The following is a 23939-nucleotide window of genomic DNA, read 5'->3' as shown; positions in this document are numbered from 1 at the left end:
GGCAATGTGCTGTAGCAGCATGTGCTCCTTACCTCTCTGTCTCTTTGCTCGTATTATTCACCACTCTTTGAGTAACACAATACCGCATGTGTTAACATGATCAAAAAAATAACGCGTTATGACTTTACAATTAACGCCATGCCTTAATGTGATAAATTTCCCAGCCTTAATAAATATAAATAAATAAAAAATTGACATTTTTAACATTAAAATGTGTTACACAGATGGACAGAACCAGAGCTCAGCCTTGGGAGGTGGGGGGGACGTTCAGAAGAGGAGCATGTCTGCAGATACAGGCAGATGTATGCATAAGTGTGGAGGGACATGTGGGAGAGTGCAGATACGTGCAGACATGCAGACAGGTTCATATGTGTGCAGAGATGTATGATAGTGTCCAGATATGTGCAGAGATGTGCAGAAGTGTCCAGATATGTGCAGACATCTGCATATGTATGCAATGACGTGCAGATGTCTGCAGATATGTGCAGACGTGGGTATATCTGTGCAGAAGTGTGCATATATGAGTAGATGTGTGCATATGGGTGCAGACACATGTAGAAGAGTCCAGATATGCGCAGCTGAAGAGCAGCCAGGATATGGCTCCTGCTCCCCCTGGGCCCCCTGGCCACGCAGCACAGCCAAAGGCCAAGCTTTATATCAGAGAGAGAATACGACATGCACCCCACCCCCAACTCCAAGGACTCCAGTGTCTCGTTAATTCATCCTCCGAATGCTCCTCTCCACTGGCAGATTGCTGCTGAATATTGTATGCTTTTAATTACTCCTTTGCACCCCTTCAACAACAGATACGCCCGGTGCCATGTGTAGCCGTCGCCTGTATCTGCAGGGCGGTCTGGTGACAGCGGACAGCATGTCAGGACGAGCCTCTGCATTGATCCCGCTCTTCAATCATGCTCCACAAGAGTCATTTACAGCAACGAGCAGGAGAGAGAGAGCTAAAGTGACAAGGCGAGACTGAGGGAACGGCAGAGCTGTTCCTTTCAGCCGTACAGGGGGGGTCTGGTGCTGTGGGGAGCTACAAAGGCGCACTCCAGCCGGCATCGTGCCGCAAATTAGCATGAAAATGGTGGCCGACCCAACAACAAAAGACATGAAAGAACATCTGGCCGCCTTTTCTTATTCATGTTGTTTTACGTATGCAAAGCAGTGCGTGCGGAGGAGCGGCATAAAGCAGGACATATATTAATGCTCGGCGTTTACGCTCATCAGCAGGACCCGCGTTGCTCTAGCCGGTTATGTTTTCACTTTTCCGCTTGATGGCATGTCGACAGAGTGAGCCTGTTATGTCGGATTTCTTTTTAATGTGCCTATATGTTAATGTCGGAAGCAAAGTAACAGTTACAATGTGTTTGAAGTAAATCTATCAGCCAGCACCTGGAACCGAGAGAACACAAGGTCTACGAACCCATCATTATCTGTCCATCTTCTAACCACTTATCCTGGTGGGGGTCATGGCTTTTTTTTGGTTTACTGCCATATTTTCGCTCAGCGAGATTTATCATGACGAATCCAGCGAATTTAATCATGTACATAAAAATGCAGGAAGAGCATTGCTTTTGAAAATATTTTCAAAATACCATATAGCAAAAGGTGTGACGGCATGAAAGATATCGCCCAAGCCTAGTGTGGGGGTTATGGGCGGCTGTACAGCTGTCATACATTTTACCAGGAAAAAATGGGTTCTCACCTAAAGGCCTGAGTGTACAACTTAAGGAATTAACTTCATGCCATAACTGCTGGCATCTTCATTACACTCAGACAGAGCCCTTTTTGCACAGCACTAGCTATTACTCACTCACCATTCTTCTGTCCACCTTCCAAAACTAATTATCAACACAGGGTCAAGTCAAGCCATGTGGGGTGTTATTGTCACACCAACCACGTTCAACAACACTGCATACATTGATGCAGTGACACATATATAAATAAAGTGTATGGTTAGACAGGAAAGTGTGTGGGTGGGGTCACATCAACAACATCAACACACTGTAAAAGTAAACAATGATAGAATGTTTAGCATGGGAAGTGATGGAGGCAAAACAGTGGTATGTAGGGAAAATAATACACATATATGAAAGTTACATGAAGAAAACTAGTAACATCAGAGTAACAGCAGAGTTAGTGTAAAGTTTAAATCTGTGGGGAGGTGGGCAGCAAAGAGTTCAGAGTGTGGAATGCCATAGGGAAGGTGTTACCGAGATGGCCCAGATGCCCCAATGCCTTCTGACAGACAGAAAGGGGGATAGTGAGACTGTGGGAAGGGCAGGAGGCTTTCTCCACAGTCCTGGAGGCCTTACAGGTGCACCATGTCATCAATGCCCCCCCGTGATCTTCTCAGCTGCATGCACTACCCATTGTAGGGTCAGGCGGTCATAGGCATTGCAGTTCTGTGGAAGTTTTTGGAACTGACCATTAAGGATAAACCTTACAAGACTTACAAGGCAGGTGGTCAGGGTAATGGGTCGTCTGACAAGTTGTGTCTCTATATAAGGAATTTATATAGAAATGGTTAAAATTACTCATGTTCCTGTAGCAAACAAGGTAGAACCAGGGGATAGAACCAAGCCAGGAAAAGTACAATGACTAGAATGTATGTGGAGGGGAGACCATCTAGAAATATCTGGTCTCATTGCGTCGGGTCCTCTTTCCATTGATGCTGTCTATGATCACCCTTTGTGCATCACGCTGCTTCCCTCTTGCTAAAGAAATAAAGTCATTCACTCTTTTAGTCTAAGGAGGAGGTGTTGAGGAACCAGGTCAGCTGCCAGAGGCACCCCAAGGAATCTGCCGCTCTGACCGTCTCCACCACAGAACCCTCGGTGTGCTGCGGGGGGTGGGAAGCATGGGAATTTCTCATCCAACAACTATTACTTTCGTTTTGTCCACATTAGGAGACAGATTGTTGGACTTACACCAGTTCACCAATAGCTCGATCCCGTATACCAGTGTATCACCATTGCCAATGAGAGCTTTGTCGTCAGCAAACTTGGTGATGGAGTTGGAGCTATATGTAGCAGTAGAGACATGAGTCAGGAGGGTGAACAGGAGTGGGCTGAGTACACAGGCGTGTAGGGCACCAGTGCTCAGTATGGTGATGTCTCCAGTGCGGACTGCGTGGGATAACTCGGTGAGGAAGTCCAGCATCCAGTTGCACAGCGAAGTGTTGAACCCTAACATGTCTGACCACATACCTTCTTTCACAACAATATACAGCCCTTCTGACATTTGCTGTTAACTCTAAAATCTTAAAGCTACAGTGTACTTATTCTCCATTTTACATCCAGACTTGTAGACGTGTGTAATGGAGGGTTATGACCCCAATGCTATGCTATTTCATGAAATTGTCCTTCTTGTGTATGATCCTGCCCAAGGTAAGTGGTTGGAAGAGAGATGGATGGAAAATAAGTACTTAATATGGTTATATATATATATATATATATATATATATATATATATATATATATATATATATATATATATATATATATATATATATATATAATTTTTTTAAATAATAAGTATACATGAGAATTATTCATTTGTAATTAGTGGTTATACATTCAGTGTCATTGCTTGAGGTGCTGCTATGCTGGACCAGGCAGGATCTTTTGCCTCCAGAGCTGCTTCAAGGGTTTATAAGTTGTGCGGTCAGAGATTCCTTTCTACACTGCACAGCACTGCACTGCTGAGCTGTTATTTTTGGCATTCCTGTTGGCCTTAACGAGTCCAGCCACTCTCCCCTGACCTCTCTCATTAACAAGGTGTTTTCAGCAGCAGAACTGCCACTGACTGGATGTTTCTAGTTTATCAAACCATACTCTGTAAACTCTAGATACCGCAGTGTGTGAAAAGCGCAGTGGGGAAGCAGTTTCTGAGATCAGGTGTCTTAGCAGTTCTAGTGTGTAACCAAACAACCACTAAAGCTCCTCACCATGTTTGTCTGCTGTCTGCATTCATGATCGACTTTTTGCATTAACAAATAGGATTAATAGTACCTATTAATAAGTACCTAATAAACTAGCAAGTAAAGTGCAAGTAAAATGGCCTAAACATGCCCTTCTTCGTATATTAAGGAAGCAAGTCTGGATTTTAATAAATATTTTGTACCTCATTCACAGAATTAGCTATTGTTTTAAGTTTTTAATCCATTCTTTTTTCCTAGATGAAAACTACAGCATCCGAACTGTAAAAGTCTCAAATTTGCAAATTTTTTGATAAAAGAATATCATTTTCCCACCCTGATCCAGTCTTTTTACATTTCTGCAACTTTGTAAGAATCCATGATTCCCTGTCATTCTGTTTTGGGAGAACATTGCAGAGGCTGGTTGTGGTTACTATTCCCACCTTCAGTCCTCACTACTTTTATTTTTTAGAAGATCCTAAGCTGTAGTCTAATTAGTTGACAGAAATTTTGACAGACGCTGCACAATTTTGCTCTCCTTTCTACATTCAGTTGATTTTGTAGAGCTGGAAGTTGCCAGAGGTGACGGATGATGAGGGATTAAAGTTGGTGGTGGGAAGAGCGCCCCCTGTAGTGTGCCCCCCTGCTGAGCCCCCACTCACAGCCTCGATCCTTCAGCAGTATAGTTGTGCTCCATACACAGCTCCAATATGCCACATCTGGCCCACTGACAGCTTTCAGGGATTTTAACTTTCAAGGACAGCTTGGCTTACTTTGTCCAGAACTAGAGAGTGGGGAGGGGGGCTTATTTTTGCATATGCTGCACTTCACGTGTGTGCTTGGTGGGGGAGGAGGGTTAAGGGCTCAATTTGGCTCTGCATGTGTGAAGTTTGCTTGTTCTCTCTGCCCTGGGGAGAGTTCTATCCAAAGCCCTAGTCTATGTGGTTTAGGTGAATCAGTGTCTCTAAATCGCTGTTAGCGTGCGTGTAAGTGTACGTGTTCTTTTTTAATTAAATTTCCAGAGCCTGATCTTTCGGCAGGGAAATACATTGGAAACATCGTTTCATCGCTTCCAAAAATCCTTCTGCCAAATGTGCCTGAAAGCAAATGTCTCCGCACAAGAAGCAGCAAAGCACAAGGAACATCTCCAGTGTGTTAAGCCCCAGACTCAGCAACGTCACCATGTGCAGTATGCGGGGGGGGGGGGGGGGGGGGGTGCCTTAGCACCTGCCCATTTTGTCTGCAGGACTGATGGACACCCCCCTTTGATGTTCCAAAGTGCCCTTTTAAGATGACTGACGATCATGCAAAATCCCCGATTCCGAAAAATTACAGAGTGCCCCCTTGCTGCAAAAATAAGAGACCCCCCCCAGCCTGTAAAATGTACCAATTGGCTACGCCCACCGCAGTTCGAGCACCTGCCCCTTGAAAAGTCTGTGTGCGCATCACTCACCATACAGAAATTGTTTTGAATGTGAAGAAGCTTCCTTTCGAAGACCGAAAAAGGATGGAGATTTATGTCGAGACACAATGAAGGTTGTCTCCGTGTTACACTCACTGCCACAAGATAAGCTCCTCACCAATTAATATAGACGTGATACAAAACCTATAAATGTTCAAGGGCGACTACAAAAGAAATCCAAATGCACGTGGCCAATGCTACTGGAACTGACGTTACACTGTTAGTGTCATAGTTCCACTTGAAATTATAATTCATGCACCCACAGAAGATTGCTTTGGTAATTATAGATATTATAATTAAATTTGATAAAGTCCACTGAGAAACTAAATCTCATTTGAGCTTAGCTGAGAGATTATTGCTCTTAAATGGATAGGAGATACAGCCCTAGCATGTGAGAAAAGAGCAAATTACAGTCGGCAAGCTAGGTAAAAATGTTGAGTTTTAATTTTAATTATGCCTGCTGGTCTCAGACACTAGATATAAAGTCATTTGTGCATCAGAGTACAATGACAAACAAAACAGAATCGCTAACTTTAAATGATTCAACTGTGGAAATCTATTATTCAGTATCTATAATTTCCAAAGGTGTCTAGCAATAACACTGAAAAGGAAACATGTCCCCAAAGATTAAGAATTAATAATCAAATAGTCTGAAGATGAATCACATCGCTTTAGTCTTGCAGAAGTGTGTTGCGATTGCAGTATTAACTCGATATATGAATAGGTTCGTATAGATTTAGAGGGATCAGAGCCTGGACTGAATGCCAGGCTTTTTTTATTGCAGTCATGGATTTTTATAAAAGAGTTTTCCCATATGGGGACCAGGAAACTGGTCCCCATAAGGTAAAAAAATGGGTATTCATCACGTTGTGGGGACATTTGGTCCCCACAAGGTAAGGTATACCTGGACCACACACACACACGCACACACACACACATGCACACACACAGATGCACACATACTCAGATACAAATATAGACAGGGCTCTGTGATCTACAGTAGCTGAGAGCTGTCAAATGAACTGAAAAATATTGGAATATTCATACAGCTTCCCAAGAAAGAAGGGTTAGAACTGACCCGTTCACACAGCAGGCTGCAGGGCTGATTGGTTTCCATGGCAATTCCCACGCCAAGGCCTTCTCACCAGTTTGTGACCTTAAGTGAAAAATTGCATGAGCTCAGAAGAGGGAAAACTCAAAATGACAGGTTTGCATGATGGCAATCGTCAAAATGGAACTGCTGTGCTGAGCCAACATGTGCCAATAAGCCGGCAGTACGGATCAACAAGGATTTGGACCCACTGAACACTCAAGTTGGACAACCTCTGCAACCGTTTTCTTTTGTCAAGTAACGTGCCATCAAGAAAATAAATGGCATGTCCACTGTCATGTATTAATGGAAAGTTGGCTGGCATTGAGGCTGAACAGATTAAAGGATCGGCTAGAATTCTCTAGTGCAGGACGCAATGCGGATATCTGTGACTAAGATTATCCATCCATCCGTACTGTTTAGCAGAAGAACACCCAGGATGCCGGTCCATCACACAGCACACGCTGTGGGCAATTTCACACTGCGGGAAGAAAGGACAGGAAGTCCACACTAACACAGAAAGGCTATGTGAACTTCTCACACACACCTGGGACTGGGGGGCTTTGAATCCCCAACCCTGAACAGCACTCTGCTGCCACAACTGGAGCACTCTTGTGCTATTTTTCATAAAATCTCCCCCAACCTTCATAAAAGAGGGGTGGAGCTTGCCTTGAAAGAACTGGCAACTTCAGCCATTGAACAGTAAAGGGATTCCAAATGGAAGGTGTGACAAATTTAGGAGCATCGTGACGGAAAAGCTGTGTCAGCATCGAGCAGAGCAGACAGCTGTCAGGCATGGGGGGGGCACTGTTAGGGAGCACACAGAGCACGCTGGGGGGGCACTGTTAGGGAGCACACAGAGCACGCTGGGGGGGGCACTGTTAGGGAGCACACAGAGCACGCTGGGGGGGCACTGTTAGGGAGCACACAGAGCACGCTGGGGGGGCACTGTTAGGGAGCACATAGAGCACGCTGGGGGGGGCACTGTTAGGGAGCACACAGAGCACGCTGGGGGGGGCACTGTTAGGGAGCACATAGAGCACGCTGGGGGGGGCACTGTTAGGGAGCACATAGAGCACGCTGGGGGGGGCACTGTTAGGGAGCACATAGAGCACGCTGGGGGGGGCACTGTTAGGGAGCACACAGAGCACGCTGGGGGGGCACTGTTAGGGAGCACACAGAGCACGCTGGGGGGTGGGACTGTTAGGGAGCACACAGAGCACGCTGGGGGGGCACTGTTAGGGAGCACACAGAGCACGCTGGGGGGGGCACTGTTAGGGAGCACACAGAGCACGCTGGGGGGGGTGGGACTGTTAGGGAGCACACAGAGCACGCTGGGGGGGCACTGTTAGGGAGCACACAGAGCACGCTGGGGGGGGTGGGACTGTTAGGGAGCACACAGAGCACGCTGGGGGGGGTGGGACTGTTAGGGAGCACACAGAGCACGCTGGGGGGGGCACTGTTAGGGAGCACACAGAGCACGCTGGGGGGGGCACTGTTAGGGAGCACACAGAGCACGCTGGGGGGGGTGGGACTGTTAGGGAGCACACAGAGCACGCTGGGGGGGCACTGTTAGGGAGCACACAGAGCACGCTGGGGGGGGCACTGTTAGGGAGCACACAGAGCACGCTGGGGGGGGCACTGTTAGGGAGCACACAGAGCACGCTGGGGGGGGTGGGACTGTTAGGGAGCAGACAGAGCACGCTGGGGGGGGCACTGTTAGGGAGCACACAGAGCACGCTGGGGGGGGTGGGACTGTTAGGGAGCAGACAGAGCACGCTGGGGGGGGTGGGACTGTTAGGGAGCACACAGAGCACGCTGGGGTGGGACTGTTAGGGAGCACACAGAGCACGCTGGGGGGGGTGGGACTGTTAGGGAGCACACAGAGCACGCTGGGGGGGCACTGTTAGGGAGCACACAGAGCACGCTGGGGGGGGCACTGTTAGGGAGCACACAGAGCACGCTGGGGGGGGCACTGTTAGGGAGCACACAGAGCACGCTGGGGGGGGGCACTGTTAGGGAGCACACAGAGCACGCTGGGGGGGGTGGGACTGTTAGGGAGCACACAGAGCACGCTGGGGGGGGTGGGACTGTTAGGGAGCACACAGAGCACGCTGGGGGGGGTGGGACTGTTAGGGAGCACACAGAGCACGCTGGGGGGGGTGGGACTGTTAGGGAGCACACAGAGCACGCTGGGGGGGCACTGTTAGGGAGCACACAGAGCACGCTGGGGGGGCACTGTTAGGGAGCACACAGAGCACGCTGGGGGGGGCACTGTTAGGGAGCACACAGAGCATGCTGGGGTGGGACTGTTAGGGAGCACACAGAGCACGCTGGGGGGGGGCACTGTTAGGGAGCACACAGAGCACGCTGGGGGGGGTGGGACTGTTAGGGAGCACACAGAGCACGCTGGGGGGGCACTGTTAGGGAGCACACAGAGCACGCTGGGGGGGCACTGTTAGGGAGCACACAGAGCACGCTGGGGGGGGTGGGACTGTTAGGGAGCACACAGAGCACGCTGGGGGGGGCACTGTTAGGGAGCACACAGAGCACGCTGGGGGGGCAGAGAGACCAAGTCGTTGAGCTGGCTGGACCCACAGCTGCTTCGCTTTGCCCAGGGTTCTGCAGGCCTGCTGGGCCTCTACCCGCTGTCTCTGTGTCCACACATACTCACATGGCTGCCTCCCCAGGGCCATGCTGTGCGATCTGCCGGGCCTGCAGCTACCCTGCACTGGTGGGGAGGGGGGGGGGTTGTGAATACAAGTGGGACGAGTTCTTAATCCAAATTTCTACCAGTCAATTAGATGATTGGCATCTTTAAAATATTTTTTCATGGTTCTTCTTGTCCATATCTAGTTTTAAATGATATTCAGTTCATTTGCTGAAGGTAGCTAGTCTAATAATATTTAAATAGGTTAAATAGTACAATATTCATACAGTAAGAATGTCTAAGCTATCTATAATTAATGTAGCTACCTATTGGCGCATTTCCACTGGCATACAGTAACTGACCCAGTGATACTGCGATGAGAGATGAGTTACGGCAAGGGTTTTCCAAGACAAAAGGATCAGCACGGTGATGGCAGGGCTGCCAGTCGTAACACATCTCAGACTCGCAAGCTCTCGCAAGAAATCTGACAGCAAGTCTAGAACCGAAGAGATGCTTATTTACTGTTCAAACACTGTGCATTATGATTTACTTGGTGCTAATTTCCGCTCACGCGTTTGTGAGAATCGCCGTGTTATGTTAGCGTCAAACGCTGTTGGAATTAACATTTGCTTGCATGAATTATCCTTATGAATCCATTCTGTTTCACTGATCTTTAGTACTTTTTTAGTAAGTTGGAAATCTTCAGGTTCCAAGTTATCGGGAATGCATCAACACATTACGATGTGCGCTACTACTAATAATGAATAATATATAGATTATGCTTTTTTCCCTTCAGATAATCCATACAGGGAACACCGATATCTCCATGCATTTCGACCAATCAGATGATGGTATGACAACCACCATAGTTTAGTTACACTTTTGGCCCTGCTGGTAAGTCAGTGCTTGTACGGCTTGCATAATTTACAATGGAAAAGCACAAGTTTGCGATGTGACTCGGTTCTTGGTAGCAGTGGAAAAGCACCATGTATCAGCCAGCAGAGTGTGCACTCTTTGCATACTTATATAAATATATATGCTCCCATGCATAGCATGGCTTGATGCACTCTGTGTCGGGACACATTCCTCCCATGACAGCATCAAAATAATCTGCTGTCTGTGCCTCAATAGCCTTTCTGTTGGTTTGGATCACATGGCATAGCCTTCATTCACATCTCGCATTACTGAGTCTTGGCTGTGTGCTTGGTAGTTTTTCCCTCCCTGGACCTCTCAGTGGATACTCACCGCAGCATTCGGAGGTGCTACGACCCAATTGTCTCGCCATAAAGATTTGGCTCTTGTCACAGTCACTCAGATCTTCATCCCTGCTCAATTCCTCTGCATTCAACATGTTGTGTATGAGTACTGAATATTAGTTTGCCAGCTAATATATGCCAGACCTTTACACACATCGTTCTTTGGTCGAGGTCCAAGTCGCATTTCCTCATAAGAAATAATGCAAAATGAATTTAATCAGTTCTGAAGCCCTAAATGATCATCTATTCAAAGTTATCTACCTACCTAACTAATGGTAAAAAAACATTAACAATCAACATAAAACATGAAAAAGCACATACAAAATCGATATACATGAAATAAATGACAACCCAATACTCCGAAGCGAGAGCAGACACACATGCACCACCTTCACGTCTCCCTATATTTTCCTTTTTAAGTTTCCTCTTTGGTTTGCTGATATCACTGCTCACATTCTTAGGGGGCATGATTACTGTATCACTAAATGTACTGTAGATGAAGCACAAAAAAATTCACACCAAACACAGGAACACAGCTTTTGCACGTCAAACTCAGTTGAGAGGACCACGAGTCAGAGCGATTCATCGACCTCAGCATCCCAGTAGGTTTGTTTGCCTCTTTGACAGCCCATCAGAGACACTTCTTGTAAAAAAAGGCCAGACCCATACGATGTTCGAGTTCCTAGGTTATACTGTATTTTGTTTGTAAATTCATCCACCCATCCATTTTCTAACCGCTTGGAAAAGGTTTCCGGGGGCAACAAGAAGCCGAAAGCAGGGATGCAATGGGGTGGATGGGACACCAGGCCAGCTGAAGAACCTCAAACACAGCAGAGTGAGAAGAAACGTGACCCACTATCTCACCCTGTGGTCTCAATTACTATTGAAATATTTCACTATTAATGTCATTGCATTTTCAGTGAATGTAACATGCAATCTGGAGCATTATTTATCTTTTTTATTAGTTTGTCATTTTGAATTTGTTTTCCCATTCATCTTTTCGCTGCTTATCGCAGCCAGGGTCACTGATTGGGGTGGGCTGGATCCTATCCCAGGCAGTAAGGCAGAGGTAAACCCCAGGCAGAGTAAAATCCAGCTCAGGGCTCACACAGGATGGACAACAGGGAAATACGAATGAGCCTGTCTTTGGATTGCAAACTGTGCACACAGAGAGCGGAGGCAGGATCCACGCCGCCAACCCCGCTGGTGCGGTAGACGGCGCTGCCCACTGAGCTACCTTCATTTGTTATAGAAAATGTTATTTTGTTTTTCACTGCTGGGCCTCCATAGCAAACAGCTACAATATTTCTGAAATTTGAAAACAATCTATCGCTAATATATGTATCTATTACGTGTTTCTCTGAAGTTAGGCCTACTTCTAAGTTTTCAGAGCTAAGTTGTATATGGGGTATGCTTCACAAAACAAAATCTTTTTAATCAACATAAGCACATATCCAGTGAAGGAGTGTAATTATTCCAGGTTCTCTCGCAGCAAACACAGAGCAGGGACAGCCAGGATGAGATTCTGCCCATCACAGATTACCCAGGTGTCCCTGGAGTCAAACTTATCTATCGACACATGTACAGTCATGTGAAAAGAAACACACCCTCTCTCAATTCTAAAGTTTTACGTATCAGAATATAAAAAAAAAATCTGGTCTTAAAACTAGGTAAATACAACCGACATTTGATACTGTGTCATTATTTAACAAAAAAATAAGCCGAAAGTCAAAGCAGATTGTGAAAAATTAAGGAAACCCTTACTACTTACATAGGATTTAACATGGTAAGTAACTGCTGGGTGCTGCTAATGAAAAGCAGCTGATTAATTGATCTTCAGCAAATGTGACCACCACTGTAAGGGCAGTATTGGCAGGCCTGGAGCATTCAGGTGTGTTTTAATGTAATTCCAGGGAGGAAAGACATCAGCAATGCTTTTAGAGAAGCAGTTGTTGCTGTCCATCAATCTGGGAAGGGTTATGTCACGCCCAGCTCGTCCGATCCTCATGTGTGCCACGCCCCCTCATCATCCACATGTGCTTCCCCGATTGTGCCCAGCTGTTGCCTGTTATTTTCGGCTTGTCTTTTGTATATCAGTCCACGTCTTGCTCTGTCTGAGGTCGATCATTGTTGTTGGAATGTGCGCTTTTCTACCCCCTGTTAGTCCCATTAAACCCTCGTTTTCCCTTATTCCCGCCTACCTGCCTCATCCTTCGCCACTTCCAGCCAGTCCGTCCTCCTGGGACCCTGACAGGTTATAAGGTCATTTACGAACAATTTGAATATTATTCACAAGTGGAAAACATTCAAGACAGTTGCCAGTCTTCCCAGGAGTGGTCATACCAGCAAATTCATCTCAAGGTCAGAGCATCCAATGCTCAGAAAAATAAAAAAGACTTACATCTCAGACTCTACAGGCCTCAGTTAGCATGTTAAATTTTACAGTTCATGACAGTACAATTAGAAAAAAGGCTTAAGTATAGCTTATTTGGAAGACCTGCCAGAAGAAAGTCTCCTTTCTAAAATGAACATAGCAGCACGGCTTAGATTTGCATCTGAGTTGTATCTGAACAAATCACGACTTCTGGAACAATGTTTTTTGGACACAGGATATCAAAGTGGAGATGTTTGACTATATTGCACAGTGTCACGTTTGGCAAAGCCAACATATCAGCACAAACACCTCATACCAACCAGTGTTAATTTTGGCAAGAGTTTTTACTTTAGTTTTAATCTTAGTCACGTACTGAACTGTAATTGTACTGAATTGTAGTTGGATTAAAGTCACATTTTAGTCTTTTCTTTTTGTTTTGTTTTACTTAGGGTTTAGTCAGCGGAGCTCAGGTCTAATTTTAGTCTAATTTTGGGCAGTTTTTTTGTCATAATTTGCTCAGACAGGTTCATGGTACTTAAATGCATTTTGCTAAAGGATACTGCTTCTGGTTGAGTAAATTCCCTTCAGAGGTAAGCATACCTTATATGTAAGCATAGCCTATGACACTCTATGTCATCTAAGCAGGGAATGTGTTACTGACTTACTATACTTCCATTTTCTGAAACTGCTTATCCTATTCAGGGGCATGGGGGGTCCAAAGCCTATCCTGGAGGCTACAGGTATAAGGTGGCGAATAACCCAGGATGTGGTGCCAGCCAATCACAGGGCACACTCACACGCCAATGGGCAATTTGGCAATTCTAATTAACCCCAGCATGTCTTTGGACTGTGGAGAAAAACCAGAGTACCATACTTCTTTTCTACTGTATGTAAAATTTGTTAGAAAAGGTGCAATACAATCATATTTCATTCACAGGTCTTATTTTATGCAAATATCAACTACACAAACTTCAGGGTGTGTGACATCACAACATAAGGCGGGGTATTTCATTCTGTATTTGAAAAATGTTTTTTTATATTATAGGGCCAAACCTTAGCAAGCGTATTATTCCTTTTTATAGATTATCCAATATATGTTTAAAATCAGTTTAAACATAAGAAAATCATATCAAATGAGCATTAACATTACAAATGTCAGAATCGCTGTTAGTGCCTTCTGTCATGATTTCAATGACACAAAGCAAACCCAGGTTACATACTGCATGTATCTGGGATACTGTTGTTAACATTGGTTGATGCTAGACAGTATGTGAGTTTTTCTACACGCAGTAATCAACCATGGTTTTAATGATTACAAAAATTTGAAATGGTAACTGTTGGAAATGTTACCATGAAACCAGTAACAATTTTATCATTAGTGAATAACATTGATTATCTTGCTACAACTGACTGGGTCAGAGCATCATCAAAATGGCAGGTTGTTGTGGGTGATCCTGGTCTGACGTGCTCAGTACCAACCATAAGTTCCCAGGAAGGCAAACCGGTGAACTAGCAACAGGGTCATGGATCGCACAAGAGAGCTACTGTAGCACTAACTCCTGAAAAAGTTACTGCTGGCTATAGAAAGGTGACAGAACACACAGTGCATCGCAGTTTGATGCACATGGAGACGCAGGACCGCCGACCGGTCAAAGTGCCCATGCTGACCCCTGCCCGCTGCTGAAAGCACCTACAGTGGGCACAGAGTGCCAGAACGGGACCATGGAACAATGGAAAGTGGCCTGGTCTGATGAGTCACGTTTTCAGCTACATCATTTGGACAACTGGAGGTGTGCATTGCCTTTACCAGGGGAAGAGATGGTACCAGGATGCACTATGGGAAGAAGGCAAGCTGGCAGAGGCAGTGTGATGCTCTGGACAATCTTCTGCTGGGAAACCTTGGGCCCGGCATTTATGTTTATACCTAAACATTCTTGCAGACCAAGGCACCCCTTCATGGCATCAATACTCCCTGATGGCAGTGGCCTCTTTCAGCAGGATAATGCACCCTGCCACACTGCAAAAATTGTCCAGGAATTACTTGAAGAGCATGAAAAAGAGTTCAGGGTGTGGACTTGGCCTCCAAATTCCCCAGATCAATTCGATTAAGCATCTGTGGGATCTGCTGGACAAACAAGTCCAATCCATGGAGGCTCCACCTTGTAGCTTACAGAACTTAAAGGATCTGCTGCTAATGTCTTTGTACCAAATAAAATAGGACTCCTTCAGAGGTCTGGCGGAGTCTGTACATCGACGGGCCGTAGATGTTTTGGTGGTACGAGGGGGATCTACACAATATTAGGCAGTGGGTTTCATGTTACGGCCGAACAGCGAACCTCCAGCAGGATAATTACACCCCTTTGCTGCAATCTTAACATTCACTCACTTACCCTTCTTATTTTACAATCATTTACAAATTCTGGATGTTTGTTCGACATCACATTAAGTCACTTTAAGATAGACGGTTTGGCGTCTCACCAATGAAACAGTGATGGGTGCGAAACAAAGTGATTTATAGGTAATTACATTTACCTCCTCTTACCTCCCCAGATCCTGTCAACGTTACGAAAACCCCTTCAGCAGGTTCCCTCTGTATTAATCTCCTTCTGTTACCATCAACACGATCCTGAGCTTAATTTCCCACATGCCACATGCATTTCATCAGGAAACTGATTCTGACAAATATTAAACAGTAAAACTCCATCACACTTCCGATAAGACCTCTCAAATTACAGCTGACATAATTATACGTATGTTTGCCAGATCCCGGCGGAATATGCGCAGATGTATAAAAGATCAATTAAAATGATTATCTGCAGCTAAAATTAGTCATTAAACTGAATAATTGACAGCTGCTTTTTAATTTACAAGCAGTGTGACCTTCCATAGGTCTCAGCACTGGGAAACACGATTAGTTATATATGCCTTCTCTCATCGAATAAAACGGAAAGTGAGACTGGTTGGTAAGCTCACTGAGGACACTTTTTTATCATTTAAATCTAAAGTATGTTTTTTTTTTAATTCAAGAAGCACTATACGAATTTTTAATCAGTTTTAAATTTGTTAAATAATTCTCCCCAAAAACAATATTAATCATTAAAGCCAAGTACCCTGAGAATCCTTTGATTACACAGCATTCACAGCGTTCCCATATGCTCATCTACACAAACAGCCCAGTGATCTTCAGGCCAGAAAAGCAATTAACACAAAGCCAAACGTCAGAAGTGCTGTTTCATGTCTTTCTTAAATTATCACATCTTTTAAACGAGTCACACGATCTTTTTCAGAAAAGTACATTTTATGAAATTGGTTACCTGCCCGTTGATTCTCTCCCGTTACCCTTCATGGATGGATGGATGCATGAAGTTTGTCAAGAAAGAGAGACACTAACTTCATTTGGAGGCTCTAAAACTAAGGTCTGAAATACATCAGTAAGCATTTTAAAACCACACTTCCCTACCGGAGATCCTTATTCTCTTTTCATATTATTCTATTCATACTATTCGCCCAGTACGGGGTCAAATCCTCATAGGCAGTACTGAGTCCATTATATTTTCGTGGGGACTCTCCATTCATTTCTATGAAGAAAACTCTAAACACAACAATGACAACCTTAACCCCTGCCCCGCCTTCTCCCTAAGTAACCAAACAAAATACGAGACTTTTGGCGTTTTTAGTTTTTTGATTGCAGTCACAGATTTTTATAAAATTGAGATTCTCCTTGTGGCGACCGAAAAGGCGTTCCCCTCAACGTCAAAATAACACATTTTTATCACATTGTGATATGTACTATAATGCAATATATAATGTAATATATACACGATCCACACACACTCACACGCATACAATTCAATTCACTTACCAGCATGTTTCATGACTATGAGAGGAAAGATGGGCAGAACAAGAATCAAAATTCACCATCAGAATCCAAGTCACCCTCTCCTGGGTGTGAAGTCACAGGTACCATTCTACCGCCTTAAGACTCATATCCAGAATGTTGCTGGTTCCAATCCCATGGCAAGATGCATAATCATATCACTGTTAAACGCTTGAGCAAAGCCCTTAACCACAACTGCTCTAGGGACACGGTCTGATGCTGCCCCACACTTATATCGCTTTAGACAAAAGCATCTGCTAAGTAAATAAATGCAGATTAAATCTATCGTTTTCCATGCCAGATAGTTCCCACAGTTTTGTTCTAGCAATACCAGATGAAAATAGTGCTCTCTCACCTCACATTAGAAACAGGAAACCTTTTGCTCATGTGAAATAGTCTGTCCCCTTGTGAGCGTTTGTACTGTTTAATGATCACAGAATAATGTAGTCATTCCATTCGTGGGCGATGACTCAACACACGCTGCCCATCTCGCAGGAGACATAAAGTTTTAGACCACAATTGATCAAGTGGATTCAAATTTATTGAGTGCATGGTTTTTCGTACAATATTCCTTTGAAATTACAGTTACAAACAGAATCATCACAATAAACTTTCATTATACGACGTCACAATGGAAATACCATCCAGTCCTGACATTCCATATTTACAGTACAGCAAGTTTGCTCATCGTTCTAGAAGCCTCCGGCATCCTGGTCTTCAGTCATCTTAAATCCCATTTGCCATCTCAGGTTCTGCTACTGGATCTCCCATGACACACTGCAACAGACAACACAATTGAGGAGCATTACCTGAAAACCTCTGGACAGGCAAGTCATGCGGTGCTGGAATAACCATGCAATTTACATGTACAGTGACAGATAAATTGAACATTTTCAAAACCTGTTGAGCGTAAACAAACTATTTATTGTAGTGATACATCCCTGTATATAGATATGAGCAGGAAATACCAGGGTTCCTATATTATACAAGATCAAAACAATTCACTGTAAAATTCAGACATTACATCTGAGAGCTCCCAGAGACTCCTTGATGGATTAAGGACATACAAAAAGCAGTGAGACAATTGAATTGTTAAACAAGGTCCATTTTCTCCCTAATGACATAGCTTGATTGCACATGTACAGTCATCCAGCATTGCTGTGGAGTGTGGCATCTTAAACAGGTTAACCAAAGGTGATGTCTGTCTCGCTTCGTTTCATTCATATTCTCCTGATAGTGACTGGGAAACAGTTGAGAATTTACTAGAATCAAGTGGCATTATAAAACATTTTACTAACATGGACAAAGCTGATGCTGACTTTAAAAGGGATCTTTGAGTTGCATTGCCTTACACAGGCTGAACCAATTTTTTATGCCAGCGATTCCTAACATATTTGCCTATGAACTTAAACACTCTAGGCTACACGCTCGTTTAAACGGTTTCATTTGCATCGGAGCCAGATGTTTTCGGAGCCTCCCACATAGAACTGCAATAACATCATCAAGCTATTTGATTAACTAAGCACCCATTTCAAAAGATGCTGCTAATTCACAGCCGACTACCAGCAACAAAAAAGTGATTAAAATCACAAGTTAAACAAAATGCGCCGTTTTAAGTCACAACCTCATTTGTGTTAGCAAATACTATAACAGTGATAAAACGGCAATAAATATTTAATTTTAGCTATTTACAGCCAAGACACTAACCTAAGTATTTATTTAATTATGCAAACAACTAACAAAGCAATCACAGTTCGCGTAAAGGAAAATGGAAATTATTTATTATATAATCAGTTATTAGTTTCAAGTTACCATAATCGATAAATGACCAAATAATATGAACAAATTTTGCAATCACAAACACAAGGGTAAACGTCAGCTGTTCAGGGTTACTAGTCTGAATCGTGTGACAGTTCTGCCAAGAGCAATAAGACTAATTTAACATCAGAAGTCAAAAAATAGAAAAACACCAGATTATTGAATTTTCACGAGACTTCTAATATAAGTCCACATGCTTGTCATATTGTACACTGCACTATTTAAAAAGGTTAGAACTATTTCAGCTGGATAAATCAGATTTTCATGCATTTTCTAATGCTTTTAGGCTAATCTACTTTTGTTTGGTAAGCTTCCTACACAAAGTTTGCTTTCTCTTAATTAAAATTTGGCTTGAAATGACACATGATAATTGAAAGTAGGACATAATTGTGTACTGTCTTCCTAGGCCGGTATATACAGTATGTGCCACACAACAGTTGGTTTATTTAGGCCAAAAAATCTATTAAATGTAATAAAACATACCACATTTAGCATTTTATTTTGAATAATCAATGATTTCAGGGCAACAACTGAGTAAATACTGATTAAAAATTGTGATGAAGACTGATAAAACTAAGAGGTCAACCCTAAAGTTAACACAAACACCTAGTAACTGTTATGTTTGTGAAAGGTTTAATGTGATTTTAATAAACATGTTCAATAATGTAAGCCTAAGCAAGCCAATCAAACAAAAACTGAAGTGACACTGCTAAGTAATTAAATGCCCAGAGGGACATGAAACAAGCAATATGCTAAACTGTGAGGACCAGACTTAAGAGAAGCTGGTGCATTTCTACATGTGCTTGGGACCTCTGGTCCTTGGAGGGTCAAGTAAAGGGCGGGAAATCTCGATGTCCCCCGTCGGAACTGGCAATTGCTAATTGCTTTTTAAAAGATAAAGCCGTGGAAGACTATTCCTAACCCGACTTACAGTAACTAGACCCCTGGGGTGGTAATAATCTAGAGACTCCAGTTCACCTACTTGTGGGTCTTTAGAGGAAACCAGAGCACCAGGAGCAAACTCCACATAACGGGAGAGACTGCAGCCCCCAGGAGGTGTGAGGCAACACCGGGAGCCGCCAAGGCCCCAGAAAATTTATTATAAAAATAAATATGCATAATATTTTTTCTGTCTACCCACATTGTTAACAAACCAGAGGCACCATTTTTGCTTCATATCTAGCATTCCGCTCCCCAGTAAATTTCACAATTTATTCACTCCTATTCTTTTTATTTATAATTATAGCGCTTGTATTCTTTCTTCTTTCTATTGAGGTCTGAAATAAATTGAATAAATTAGCTACATGCACTGTGATCTTAAGGTGGATGTATCCTGTTAGGAATTTATTAATACAATAAAATTTGCAAGTTTTTGTTGTGCTAATTAATAGTGCTTAAACATAAGCGTTTAGCAGGAACTGCCCCAAGTCAGCCGGCTATCACATTCAGTTACACCTTTGGCATCTCAGAGCAGTGCTCATAATTCGGGTGCTATACACAAACCCGATAATCTTACAGCTGTTTTCCTTCCAAACTTTTCTGGATTTGGAGCGTTTTATAGGAACATTGTGAAGCCTAATCAAAATGCAACTTATAATGTGTATATATTTTTGTGATATTGCGGTTTTTGATCTTTATTTCGCTGGCGGCCTTCAGGGGCTAAACTGCCCTAAGACTGAGCACTTTATTATAACAGCACATATTGTACCAAAGCTGAGCTTCTGCTTTCCACACATTTTTCTAGGAAAGATGCTCCTATGTGAAGCAATAAACTTGCAGGGTCTTTGAGAATTTTAGATGTCAGTCCAGCTAACAACTTTTCATTCAGGTACATTTACTGAATATGATTAACATATGGAAACGTCCAAAGTGTCCAGTTTTCCTGATTCCTGTACCTGGCCAATAAAGTGAATTCTGATTCGGATTTTGATATTTCCAGAATGTTCTCCCACTACTACACCTAAGGCTGATCATATAAACACAAATGCAGCGCATGGTAGAGCAGGCTGGGTGGCATACTTGCAGTATTCACACATAGCAGTTTTATAAAATAACAGTTTTATTATGTTAAAAGGATGTTAAGGTAATGATGTTCTTGTGCTAATATTGACAGAACCTTTGCTAGAATGTAAAATGTGGAAATATGGCACCGATCACACTAAGAACCTTCTCTCTCAACTTTGAGAAGAACGTTAAATAATGTTAAAGTTCTGCAAATGTTCCCTGTTAGCTAGGAGGCTATTTTACAGACAAAACGTTGTGCTTTGATTTAAGACTGATGTTTTAAAAGACACTATTCAAAAACACGCTATCAAATACGGGAACCTTACAAATTTTGCTTTGGAGTGGAACTGCGCTTAAATTGAAATCAAACGTTATTAAAAATAATTGGCCCTCCTGACAAGCAACCTTTACTGTATTGCTCAAAGGGAACTGTTTCCCATCATATAAACAAGCAGTGTATATGATAAACGACATTCTTTTATGACAGTTAATTTACACAGAAAAACACCCTTTGGGTATAGTGGCCATAATAAATTATAAACCATTTCTTCTATTGATTTGGCACTTTCAGTAAAATATATCTCTTCCTGAATTAAATTAAAGCAGTTTCAAATCTGGAAGTAATGTTGTTTGAAATGTTTGCCATTTCATTTCTCTAAATTCCTTATGATATTATTTATTATTAAGTCCTAATCAAATATGTCACCTATATGGAAATGTTATCCTCTACTTTCTTTCCAATCCACTGGACCTATCCACATACATCTTTGTGGAGATATCCGTCATTTTCAGACTGTTAAGCATCAGAATATATGGAGGTCCTGAAATCATCTGTCTGCCAGAGTTTCTCTCGTGGTTTCCATACGTTTATTTAAAATGTTACGTTTATAACTGCGTCAGATCTCCTTGCAGATATACTTGCAATGGACTGCATAGCAGTACCACCATAGGAGAACAGTGTGGTAACAGCCTATTATTAAATTGCTTTTGCCAAACTACATCAGGGAAGGTCATTTTTATCTAGCTACCCTGCCCATAAAAAGTTCTTGTCTGCGTTGCGCATTTATTTCCGAAATCAATGTGAAGGGATTTGCCATTATTTATCCACACGGCGAAAGTGTTAAACTGACTTCACGGGCAGTGATGGACTGCTTTGCTTGTGCGGAATTTGCCCAGTAGGGGGTGATCAAGAACACTGGGCTCACACCCTGCCCTGTAATCAACACATGCATCATTTATGCTCATGGTGCATCTGAGAAAAAGTATCCTACCCAGTCAAAATTAAATAAAAACAAAGATGCATTACTAATGGAGAACGCCAGGAGCGTAAACTCACATTTGCCCAAGATGGGTTACTAATCAACACTTCCTAGGACTTCCTGTTAGGCAACACACAGGCGTGCTGAATGGGAGGTCATCAGAGTTAATTAAAACAGCTTCACAGACAGTTAATTCTATTATGACTCACTGACACATAAGCTGCAATATTCCATCCCTTTATAAATCATGGAAATTTATTTTGTGTTCCTTCACTATCTACTGGTAAATGGGACCTCGTTCATGTGACCTCATTCCCAAATCACCATATTTCGCTTCCATTTTTTCCCTTTTCATTTGAAATTATCTTTGCTGTGACGTCAGTGCATCTGTTTGCATGTATTGCATTGTAACTATTTAAAAAAAAATGTGTTGCGAAAACATTGCACATATGAAACACTTAACCGAGGACTGAACAGTGACTAATCCGTCACTAAATACAATACAGCCAATTGATTTGAATGCTTCAGTTCCTCATTTAAGGGTTATAATGGTATATTTAACTAGAAGATGACATCTGGAAATAAACCATTTCTAACTACAGCAACATATACTACAGGACAGATAAAGATTGAAAATACGCCTATCTTGCAGTGAAAGGTCAAAAGCTGTTAAATAGATAAGAGCAATAATATGATGCTTCTGGCTACAGGGATATTGTAGCTAGTGAATTCGGTTTGAGTGGAGAAGGCTTGTGCGTGACACACTAAAACATCAAGAGGCACATATCAACTAGGAGCTTCAACTGCATCGCTTCTACTGTCAAGACGACATCAAACCAACCGCCGATAAGCCGAGGGCAGGCAGAAGCAAGCAGAAAGCAGGCAGCCCCACAGAGCCAGTGAATAAGGAGGTTCGCTCCGCCTGCGTCACAGTGATGGCGTTAGAGAGAGCGGCAGATACATACCGGAGCTGCAGGCGAGGCGCCGAGATCTTCTGAGGCGAGCCCCTTCCAGCAGGAAGCGAGAGATGTGCAAAAGTGAAATAATGTCTTTTTCACAATCCTCAGCCAGTAATAACCAGCAAGCCTCAGCATGATCGCGACAACGTGGAGTCGAAGAAGCCTGAACTCTCATTTTCCCCTTTTGTAGTATTCTTATACACAATAATTTTGTACAGCATAGTCCAAGGTAATGTTCGTTCTCAATTGTAGTATTCTTTGTAGTAAGAATAGAGCAGAACATACTGGTGCCGCCCAGTGACACAGCACGGCGGAAGGCTATAATACAGGAGTCTTAATCCATACATAACACAAAGAACGCAAAAAATCCAAGCTGGGAACGCACTCCCTCACACACACACACACACACACACACACACACACACACACACATATAATTATTACAGAATCACCTTCAATATGAAGACTTACTTTAGTTATCTTTCTATATTTATGTATGTATGGACATATATATGGATATCAATATATATACAGCCATACACACATATTTTTGGATATATTTCTATAAGTTCCTCAGCTTCAGCTATTGGTTCACTGGGAAGAAACTAGAACTCAGCATCACGCTGGATGTCGAAGAGAAACGTAAGAACATCTAAAGCAGGTTTTCTCTTTTTAAACACAGTGTCCCAAAAATGAGGGGAAAAAGAAGAACAGTCCATCCGAAAGAGGAACAGACCCAAAAAACAGGGTTACTCCACAGACTTGGTATCAGCGATGCTTCTTTACATCAGTGGAATGTGGACTTTCTGTCTGTAGCGTCTCTTATTATTCTCTTTACTTAGTGAGCTTGGTTCTGGCCCATTGATACGGCTCTGGGCCGAGGCCCCGGCTGTGGAAGTTATGGATATGGGGATGTTCAGATGAGGACAATAGTCTCCACCCTGCTGTACTGTCTGACGTGGGGGGTATCCAGGGGACTCCTGCGGGTGCCCCCCCCAGGGCACAGCGCCCCCTCTAGTCATGCCGTAGCAGTCGGGGATGGGCTTGCCGGCACCCTCAAGGCCTGGATGCTGTGGAGGATCTTCTTCTGGTGGCCCACCAGAGTCACTCCCACCCTCAAGAGGTCCCTGCAAGAGGCATAAAGACACAGAATGTTTTTCGGAAGCCAGCTGAAGCCTCGAGCCTCATCACATTTACCAAATTGCTTTCAGGCCGCGTCCCCGGAGATCTTCAGCCACCTGGGGATGCGCACATCTCATTGCAGAGCA

At 43.4% G+C, this 23939-nt stretch overlaps 1 protein-coding gene across 2 annotated transcripts in view; it reads right to left on the bottom strand.

Moving 5' to 3' along the window:
* Positions 1–17154: 17154 nt before the first annotated feature.
* The window catches only part of LOC125716644 (ephrin type-B receptor 1-B), a 123350-nt gene continuing 116565 nt past the window's right edge, over positions 17155–23939 (bottom strand). For both annotated transcript variants that reach the window (XM_048989199.1, XM_048989200.1), the window contains 2 exons: positions 22678–23798; positions 17155–17408 (listed from right to left, as the gene is read on the bottom strand). In XM_048989199.1, the coding sequence (XP_048845156.1) occupies positions 23690–23798 (109 nt within the window). In that variant the 3' untranslated portion in view covers positions 17155–17408; positions 22678–23689. The remainder of the gene's footprint in view (positions 17409–22677; positions 23799–23939) is intronic.

The sequence above is a fragment of the Brienomyrus brachyistius genome, chromosome 21 (assembly GCF_023856365.1).
Source record: "Brienomyrus brachyistius isolate T26 chromosome 21, BBRACH_0.4, whole genome shotgun sequence".
Taxonomy (NCBI): domain Eukaryota; kingdom Metazoa; phylum Chordata; class Actinopteri; order Osteoglossiformes; family Mormyridae; genus Brienomyrus; species Brienomyrus brachyistius.
Note: the sequence above shows the minus strand (reverse complement) of the source record. Positions and strands in the feature narration are given on the sequence as shown.